This window comes from Oncorhynchus keta, unplaced genomic scaffold (genome assembly GCF_023373465.1).
Source record: "Oncorhynchus keta strain PuntledgeMale-10-30-2019 unplaced genomic scaffold, Oket_V2 Un_contig_2343_pilon_pilon, whole genome shotgun sequence".
Classification (NCBI taxonomy): domain Eukaryota; kingdom Metazoa; phylum Chordata; class Actinopteri; order Salmoniformes; family Salmonidae; genus Oncorhynchus; species Oncorhynchus keta.
The window spans coordinates 62,501-72,813 of NW_026283383.1; the positions used below are offsets into that span (position 1 = coordinate 62,501).

Sequence of the window (10,313 nt, forward strand, 5' to 3'; positions counted from 1 at the left end):
GACACACAGCAAGGAAACACACACACCTCAGGACACACAGCAAGGAAACACACACACCTCAGGACACACAGCAAGGAAACACACACACCTCAGGACACACAGCAAGGAAACACACACCTCAGGACACACCTCAGGACACACCTCAGGACACACAGCAAGGAAACACACACACCTCAGGACACACAGCAAGGAAACACACACACCTCAGGACACACAGCAAGGAAACACACACACCTCAGGACACACAGCAAGGAAACACACACACCTCAGGACACACAGCAAGGAAAACACACACACCTCAGGACACACAGCAAGGAAACACACACACCTCAGGACACACAGCAAGGAAACACACACACCTCAGGACACACAGCAAGGAAACACACACACCTCAGGACACACAGCAAGGAAACACACACACCTCAGGACACACAGCAAGGAAACACACACACCTCAGGACACACAGCAAGGAAACACACACCTCAGGACACACCTCAGGACACACCTCAGGACACACAGCAAGGAAACACACACACCTCAGGACACACAGCAAGGAAACACACACCTCAGGACACACCTCAGGACACACGCACACACCTCAGGACACACAGCAAGGAAACACACACACCTCAGGACACACAGCAAGGAAACACACACACCTCAGGACACACAGCAAGGAAACACACACCTCAGGACACACCTCAGGACACACACACACCTCAGGACACACACACACACCTCAGGACACACACCTCAGGACACACACACCTCAAGCCCTTGAGGGAATCCACCTTTGTGACAACACCTATTCAACCTTAAAGTCAACACTGTATTCAGACTGCATTTCCCCCACAGGCTCTTCAACAATCCTGACTCTCTCTCCTCTCCCCAGTAGGATGATCTAACATTATCTGTCCTGTCCCACCCTGTCCCGTCCTACCCTGTCCTGTCCTACCCTGTCCTGTCCCACCCTGTCCCACCCTGTCCTGTCCCACCCTGTCCCACCCTGTCCCGTCCTACCCTGTCCCGTCCTACCCTGTCCCACCCTGTCCTGTCCCACCCTGTCCTGTCCTACCCTGTCCTACCCTGTCCCTGTCCTACCCTGTCCCGTCCTACCCTGTCCCGTCCTACCCTGTCCTGTCCTACCCTGTCCTACCCTGTCCCGTCCTACCCTGTCCTGTCCCACCCTGTCCCACCCTGTCCTGTCCTACCCTGTCCCGTCCTACCCTGTCCCGTCCTGTCCCGTCCTACCCTGTCCCGTCCTACCCTGTCCCGTCCTACCCTGTCCCGTCCTACCCCGTCCTACCCTGTCCCGTCCTGTCCCGTCCTACCCTGTCCCGTCCCACCCTGTCCCGTCCCACCCTGTCCTGTCCCACCCTGTCCTGTCCCACCCTGTCCCGTCCCACCCTGTCCTGTCCCACCCTGTCCCACCCTGTCCTGTCCTACCCCGACCTACCCTGTCCTGTCCCACCCTGTCCCACCCTGTCCTGTCCCACCCTGTCACGTCCTACCCTGTCCCGTCCTACCCCGTCCCACCCTGTCCTGTCCCACCCTGTCCCACCCTGTCCTGTCCCACCCTGTCACGTCCTACCCTGTCCCGTCCTACCCTGTCCCACCCTGTCCTGTCCCACCCTGTCCTGTCCCACCCTGTCCCGTCCTACCCTGTCCTGTCCCACCCTGTCCCGTCCTACCCTGTCCCGTCCTACCCTGTCCCACCCTGTCCTGTCCCACCATGTCCTGTCCCACCCTGTCCCGTCCTACCCTGTCCCACCCTGTCCTGTCCCACCCTGTCCTGTCCCACCCTGTCCTGTCCCACCCTGTCCCGTCCTACCATGTCCCGTTCTACCCTGTCCTGTCCCACCCTGTCCCGTCCTAGCCTGTCCTACCCTGTCCTGTCCCGTCCTACCCTGTCCCACCCTGTCCTGTCCCAACCCTGTCCTGTCCCACCCTGTCCTGTCCCACCCTGTCCTGTCCCACCCTGTCCCATCCTACCCTGTATTGTCCTACCCTGTCCCGTCCTACCCTGTCCCGTCCTACCCTGTCCTGTCCCACCCTGTACCGTCCTACCCTGTCCTACCCTGTCCTGTCCCACCCTGTCCTACCCTGTCCTGTCCCACCCTGTCCCACCCTGGCCTACCCTGTCCTGTCCCACCCTGGCCTACCCTGTCCTGTCCCACCCTGTCCTACCCTGTCCTGTCCCACCCTGTCCTACCCTGTCCTGTCCCACCCTGTCCCACCCTGTCCTACCCTGTCCTGTCCCACCCTGTCCTACCCTGTCCTGTCCCACCCTGTCCTACCCTACCCTGTCCCGTACCGGTAAGGTAAAGCCATCACACAGCAACACCTCCTCAGACAAAACTCCATGCAGTTCAGTGTGTGTGTTCTGTGTTCTGTGTGTGTGTTCTGTGACTGTTCTGTGAGTGTGTGTTCAGTGTGTGTGTGTGTTCAGTGTGTTCTGTGAGTGTGTGTGTGTTCGTGTGTTCTGTGAGTGTGTGTGTTCTGTGAGTGTGTGTTCAGTGTGAGTTCAGTATGTGTGTGTGTGTGTTCTGTGTGTGTGTGTTCAGTGTGTGTCCACTCACCATAGTGTATGCAGTATGTCCTCTGTAGTAGTGTATCCTGGGATCATTGTCCTCAGTATTCCTCAGTGAGTCTCTCTGCTGTGGTCGACCTCCTTCCAAACCGTACCGACCAACTACTGCTTTCACACACTGCAGCGACGAGCACACGCTACGGCCCGCCCACACCAGTCCCGCCCCCTCAGACCCAGGTCCGCCTCTCTGCCTGTCAGACAGTTTGTTGTGTATGGCCCGGTGCCCCGGGTGGGAGGAGTTGGCACCATTTCACACCATTGAAAGTTCTACCCATCCGGGGAACTGGGCCACTCTATTCTAACGTAGGGTACTCCCCTGATCCAGCTAAGAATTCTCTCTCTCTCTCTCTCTCTCTCTCTCTCTCTCTCTCTCTCTCTCTCTCTCTCTCTCTCTCTCTCTCTCTCTCTCTCTCTCTCTCTCTCTCTCTCTCTCTCTCTCTCTCTCTCTCTCTCTCTCTCTCTCTCTCTCTCTCTCTCTCTCTCAAGACATTACTACTGTCATATTATATATATATATACAGTGTTTTAACAATGTACAAATGGTTAAAGGTACCCCCTGTATATAGCCTCCACATTGACTCTGTACCGTAATACCCTGTATATAGCCTCCACATTGACTCTGTACCGTAACACCCTGTATATAGCCTCCACATTGACTCTGTACCGTAACACCCTGTATATAGCCTCCACATTGACTCTGTACCGTAATACCCTGTATATAGCCTCCACATTGACTCTGTACCGTAATACCCTGTATATAGCCTCCACATTGACTCTGTACCGTAACACCCTGTATATAGCCTCCACATTGACTCTGTACCGTAACACCCTGTATATAGCCTCCACATTGACTCTGTACCGTAATACCCTGTATATAGCCTCCACATTGACTCTGTACCGTAATACCCTGTATATAGCCTCCACATTGACTCTGTACCGTAACACCCTGTATATAGCCTCCACATTGACTCTGTACCGTAATACCCTGTATATAGCCTCCACATTGACTCTGTACCGTAATACCCTGTATATAGCCTCCACATTGACTCTGTACCGTAATACCCTGTATATAGCCTCCACATTGACTCTGTACCGGTACCCCCTGTATATAGCCTCCACATTGACTCTGTACCGGTACCCCCTGTATATAGTCTCCACATTGACTCTGTACCGTAATACCCTGTATATAGCCTCCACATTGACTCTGTACCGGTACCCCTGTATATAGCCTCCACATTGACTCTGTACCGTAATACCCTGTATATAGCCTCCACATTGACTCTGTACCGGTACCCCTGTATATAGCCTCCACATTGACTCTGTACCGGTACCCCCTGTATATAGCCTCCACATTGACTCTGTACTGGTACCCCCTGTATATAGCCTCCACATTAACTCTGTACCGTAATACCCTGTATATAGCCTCCACATTGACTCTGTACCGTAACACCCTGTATATAGCCTCCACATTGACTCTGTACCGTAACACCCTGTATATAGCCTCCACATTGACTCTGTACCATAATACCCTGTATATAGCCTCCACATTGACTCTGTACCGTAATACCCTGTATATAGCCTCCACATTGACTCTGTACCGGTACCCCCTGTATATAGTCTCCACATTGACTCTGTACCGTAATACCCTGTATATAGCCTCCACATTGACTCTGTACCGGTACCCCCTGTATATAGCCTCCACATTGACTCTGTACCGGTACCCCCTGTATATAGCCTCCACATTGACTCTGTACCGTAATACCCTGTATATAGCCTCCACATTGACTCTGTACCGTAATACCCTGTATATAGCCTCCACATTGACTCTGTACCGTAATACCCTGTATATAGCCTCCACATTGACTCTGTACCGTAACACCCTGTATATAGCCTCCACATTGACTCTGTACCGGTACCCCCTGTATATAGCCTCCACATTGACTCTGTACCGGTACCCCCTGTATATAGCCTCCACATTGACTCTGTACCGGTACCCCCTGTATATAGCCTCCACATTGACTCTGTACCGGTACCCCCTGTATATAGCCTCCACATTGACTCTGTACCGGTACCCCCTGTATATAGCCTCCACATTGACTCTGTACCGTAACACCCTGTATATAGCCTCCACATTGACTCTGTACCGTAACACCCTGTATATAGCCTCCACATTGACTCTGTACCGTAACACCCTGTATATAGCCTCCACATTGACTCTGTACCGTAACACCCTGTATATAGCCTCCACATTGACTCTGTACCGTAATACCCTGTATATAGCCTCCACATTGACTCTGTACCGGTACCCCCTGTATATAGCCTCCACATTGACTCTGTACCGGTACCCCCTGTATATAGCCTCCACATTGACTCTGTACCGTACCCCCTGTATATAGCCTCCACATTGACTCTGTACCGTAACACCCTGTATATAGTCTCCACATTGACTCTGTACCGTAATACCCTGTATATAGTCTCCACATTGACTCTGTACCGTAATACCCTGTATATAGCCTCCACATTGACTCTCTACCGTAATACCCTGTATATAGTCTCCACATTGACTCTGTACCGTAATACCCTGTATAGAGCCTCCACATTGACTCTCTACCGTAATACCCTGTATAGAGCCTCCACATTGACTCTCTACCGTAATACCCTGTATATAGTCTCCACATTGACTCTCCATATTGTTATTTTACCATGTAAAGTAAGGTATGGTAAGACTGTAAGGTCTACTACACCTGTTGTATTCAGCATTTCACTGTCAGGTCTACTACACCTGTTGTATTCATGTGACAAATACAATTTGATTTGAACATTGACAAGACGGAGAAACCAGACATGCGCTACAAACAAAAGACAATGAAGAAATAGTACATTAAAACTGGTAAATCTAGTTGCATTTTGAACAAACCTCTAGTTGGTTAGAGCTGCAGGGTCATGGAGCAGGTTAAACCTCAGGGAGGCTTCTAGAAACACAACTGGCAGCTACGCCTGTAATAACACACTTCATGACAGAACAGAAACCAGGCAACCACACAGTATAGTGTACTGGGGAAACCAGGGGTTACCAGAAACCAGGTGTTACCAGAAACCAGGTATTAACAGAATCCAGGTGTTAACAGAAACCAGGGTTACCAGAAACCAGGTGTTACCAGAAACCAGGGGTTACCATCTCTCTCCACTACTGTGCTCTGGCTCCCACCGATTCCTGCATATCAATACTGCACATCTCTCTCCACTACTGTGCTCTGGCTCCCACTGATTCCTGCATAGACAGGCCTGGTTTGGGGAATGGTCCCTCATTAAGGAGACAGGCCTGGTTTGGGGAATGGTCCATCATTAAGGACCTAGGCCTGGTTTGGGGAATGGTACCTCATTAAGGAGACAGGCCTGGTTTGGGGAATGGTCCATCATTAAGGACCTAGGCCTGGTTTGGGGAATGGTACCTCAGGCCTGGTTTGGGGAATGGATTACAGGACACAGGCCTGGTTTGGGGAATGGTTCCTCATTAAGGAGAGGCCTGGTTTGGGGAATGGTTCCTCATTAAGGACACAGGCCTGGTTTGGGGAATGGTCCCTCATTAAGGACACAGGCCTGGTTTGGGGAATGGTCCTCATTAAGGAGACAGGCCTGGTTTGGGGAATGGTTCCATCATTAAGGACACAGGCCTGGTTTGGGGAATGGTCCCTCATTTAGGAGACAGGCCTGGTTTGGGAATGGTCCTCATTAAGGACACAGGCCTGGTTTGGGGAATGGTCCCTCATTAAGGAGACAGGCCTGGTTTGGGGAATGGTCCATCATTAAGGACACAGGCCTGGTTTGGGGAATGGTCCCTCATTTAGGAGACAGGCCTGGTTTGGGGAATGGTCCCTCATTAAGGAGACAGGCCTGGTTTGGGGAATGGTCCCTCAGGCCTGGTTTTAAGGACACAGGCCTGGTTTGGGGAATGGTCCATCATTAAGGATGGAGGCCTGGTTTGGGGAATGGTCCATCATTAAGGACAGGCCTGGTTTGGGGAATGGTCCCTCATTAAGGACACAGGCCTGGTTTGGGGAATGGTCCATCATTAAGGATGGAGGCCTGGTTTGGGGAATGGTCCTCATTAAGGACACAGGCCTGGTTTGGGGAATGGTCCCTCATTAAGGAGACAGGCCTGGTTTGGGGAATGGTTAAGGAGACAGGCCTGGTTTGGGGAATGGTCCCATCAGGCCTGGTTTGGGGAATGGTTCCTCATTAAGGACAGGCCTGGTTTGGGGAATGGTCCCTCATTCAGGCCTGGTTTAAGGAGACAGGCCTGGTTTGGGGAATGGTCCATCATTAAGGAGACAGGCCTGGTTTGGGGAATGGTCCCTCATTAAGGAGACAGGCCTGGTTTGGGAATGGTAAGGAGACAGGCCTGGTTTGGGGAATGGTCCTCATTAAGGCCTGGGAGACAGGCCTGGTTTGGGGAATGGTCCATCATTAAGGAGACAGGCCTGGTTTGGGGAATGGTCCATCATTAAGGAGACAGGCCTGGTTTGGGGAATGGTCCTCATTAAGGAGACAGGCCTGGTTTGGGGAATGGTCCTCATTAAGGAGACAGGCCTGGTTTGGGGAATGGTCCCTCATTAAGGAGACAGGCCTGGTTTGGGGAATGGTTTGGGGAATGGTCCTCATTAAGGAGACAGGCCTGGTTTGGGGAATGGTTCATCATTAAGGAGACAGGCCTGGTTTGGGGAATGGTCCCTCATTAAGGAGACAGGCCTGGTTTGGGGAATGGTAAGGAGACAGGCCTGGTTTGGGGAATGGTTCATCATTAAGGAGACAGGCCTGGTTTGGGGAATGGTCCCTCATTAAGGAGACAGGCCTGGTTTGGGGGAATGGTTTCCTCATTCCTCATTGGTTCCTCGCTTGGAACTGTTCTCTCAGAGATAATATATCTGAGAACAAGAAAACCTTCAGCTGATTAGAGCTTGAGACGACAACCCAAATATTAGAGCTGGTTAAACCTCAGGGAGAGAGAGAGAGAGATTTAGGTGCTAGTTCTCTGCCTCAGATAATCAGCTTGGTGGATAATGAGTAAGTGTCTGAGGGACTTTACAAGCTCTGAGAGCTATGATCCCTGTGTGACTGGGAGGACGAGGTACCGCATGGTGCTATGACACAATATGCTCCCCATCACAGATTAACACTGAGTGGGTTATTCTAGATTAGGAGTCTGCTGGCTATGCAGAGTAACACTGAGTAGGTTATTCTAGATTAGAGTCTCCCCTCCTGGGGTCAGGTACCAGGTATGATGGCTATGCAGAGTAACACTGAGTAGGTTATTCTAGATTAGAGTCTCCCCTCCTGGAGTCATGGTACCAGGTATGCTGGCTATGCAGAGTGTGTTATTATCTCATAGAGTCATGGTGTCAGGTATGCAGAGTGTGTTATTATCTCATAGAGTCATGGTACCAGGTATGCTGGCTATGCAGAGTGTGTTATTATCTCATAGAGTCATGGTACCAGGTATGCTGGCTATGCAGAGTGTGTTATTATCTCATAGAGTCATGGTACCAGGTATGCTGGCTATGCAGAGTGTGTTATTATCTCATAGAGTCATGGTGTCAGGTATGCAGAGTGTGTTATTATCTCATAGAGTCATGGTACCAGGTATGCTGGCTATGCAGAGTGTGTTATTATCTCATAGAGTCATGGTGCCAGGTATGCTGGCTATGCAGAGTGTGTTATTATCTCATAGAGTCATGGTACCAGGTATGCTGGCTATGCAGAGTGTGTTATTATCTCATAGAGTCATGGTACCAGGTATGCTGGCTATGCAGAGTGTGTTATTATCTCATAGAGTCATGGTACCAGGTATGCTGGCTATGCAGAGTGTGTTATTATCTCATAGAGTCATGGTACCAGGTATGCTGCTATGCAGAGTGTGTTATTATCTCATAGAGTCATGGTACCAGGTATGCTGGCTATGCAGAGTGTGTTATTATCTCATAGAGTCATGGTACCAGGTATGCTGGCTATGCAGAGTGTGTTATTATCTCATAGAGTCATGGTACCAGGTATGCTGCTATGCAGAGTGTGTTATTATCTCATAGAGTCATGGTACCAGGTATGCTGGCTATGCAGAGTGTGTTATTATCTCATAGAGTCATGGTGTCAGGTATGCAGAGTGTGTTATTATCTCATAGATGGTACCAGGTATGCTGGCTATGCAGAGTGTGTTATTATCTCATAGAGTCATGGTACCAGGTATGCTGCTAGGCAGAGTGTGTTATTATCTCATAGAGTCATGGTACCAGGTATGCTGGCTATGCAGAGTGTGTTATTATCTCATAGAGTCATGGTACCAGGTATGCTGCTAGGCAGAGTCTGTTATTATCTCATAGAGTCATGGTGCCACACAGCAATGATAAACGGTGTCTAAATGTGACACAGCAGGGAGAGGAAGAGGCTCATCTTCCGGTTACTAGTCCAACGATCTAACCACTAGGCTACCCTGCCGCCCCTCCACTCTAACCACTAGGCTACCCTGCCGCCCCTCCACTCTAACCACTAGGCTACCCTGCCGCCCTCCACTCTAACCACTAGGCTACCCTGCCGCCCCTCCACTCTAACCACTAGTCTACCTGCCGCCCCTCCACTCTAACCACTAGGCTACCCTGCCGCCCCTCCACTCTAACCACTAGGCTACCCTGCCGCCCCGAAACAGCAGGGAGAGGCTCATCTTCTTTCTCCTGCGTTTCAAAGCAGTGTCATCGAGAGAGTAAATATGAGTTAAGTTATCCTGACCCTGCTGACTGCTACCCCGTTACAGCTGTTAGAGGAGAGCTGCCAGTCAGTCAGTCAGTCAGTCAGTCAGTCAGGACCTGGAGGGCCACTTCCTGTTAACACACATTATATCCTGCTGACTGCTACCCCATTACAGCTGTTAGAGGAGAGCTGCCAGTCAGTCAGTCAGTCAGTCAGCCAACCAGTCAGTCAGGACCTGGAGGGCCACTTCCTGTTAACACACATTATATCCTGCTGACTGCTACCCCATTACAGCTGTTAGAGGAGAGCTGCCTGTCAGCCAGTCAGTCAGTCAGCCAGTCAGTCAGTCAGTCAGCCAGCCAGTCAGTCAGTCAGTCAGTCAGTCAGGACCTGGAGGGCCACTTCCTGTTAACACACATTATATCCTGCTGACTGCTACCCCATTACAGCTGTTAGAGGAGAGCTGCCAGTCAGCCAACCAGTCAGTCAGTCAGCCAGTCAGCCAGTCAGTCAGTCAGGACCTGGAGGGCCACTTCCTGTTAAACACATTATATCCTGCTGACTGCTACCCCATTACAGCTGTTAGAGGAGAGCTGCCAGTCAGGTCAGTCAGTCAGTGTCAGTCAGCCAGTCAGTCAGTCATTCAGCCAACCAGTCAGTCAGGACCTGGAGGGCCACTTCCTGTTAACACACATTATATCCTGCTGACTGCTACCCCATTACAGCTGTTAGAGGAGAGCTGCCAGTCAGCCAACCAGTCAGTCAGTAAGCCAGTCAGCCAGTCAGTCAGTCAGGACCTGGAGGGCCACTTCCTGTTAACACACATTATATCCTGCTGACTGCTACCCCAATACAGCTGTTAGAGGAGAGCTGCCTGTCAGTCAGCCAGTCAGTCAGTCAGTCAGTCAGTCATTCAGCCAACCAGTCAGTCAGGACCTGGAGGGCCACTTCCTGTTAACACACATTATATCCTGCTGACTGCTAC

General features: G+C 51.1%; 1 protein-coding gene and 1 long non-coding RNA gene across 8 annotated transcripts in view; both read right to left on the minus strand.

Moving 5' to 3' along the window:
* Positions 1-939, minus strand: part of LOC127921750 (uncharacterized) — a 1,470-nt gene extending 531 nt beyond the window's left edge. Inside the window, exons 1-5 of one of the 7 annotated variants that reach the window (XR_008109475.1) lie at positions 598-939; positions 506-565; positions 298-452; positions 142-265; positions 1-88 (exon numbers count right to left, since the gene is read on the minus strand). The exon at positions 1-88 is cut by the window's left edge and continues 531 nt beyond it. This is a non-coding gene — a long non-coding RNA (uncharacterized LOC127921750). Of the gene's footprint in view, positions 118-141; positions 266-295; positions 566-595 lie in introns of all 7 variants that reach the window. The other 6 variants (XR_008109474.1, XR_008109471.1, XR_008109473.1 and 3 more) reach the window with 6 other exon arrangements.
* LOC127921749 (rho guanine nucleotide exchange factor 40-like) overlaps positions 1-2,674 on the minus strand; it is a 47,173-nt gene extending 44,499 nt beyond the window's left edge. Inside the window, exon 1 of the mRNA XM_052505368.1 lies at positions 2,580-2,674. Coding sequence (XP_052361328.1) covers positions 2,580-2,582 — 3 coding nt within the window. The 5' untranslated portion in view covers positions 2,583-2,674. The remainder of the gene's footprint in view (positions 1-2,579) is intronic.
* Between the last annotated feature and the right edge of the window lie 7,639 nt (positions 2,675-10,313).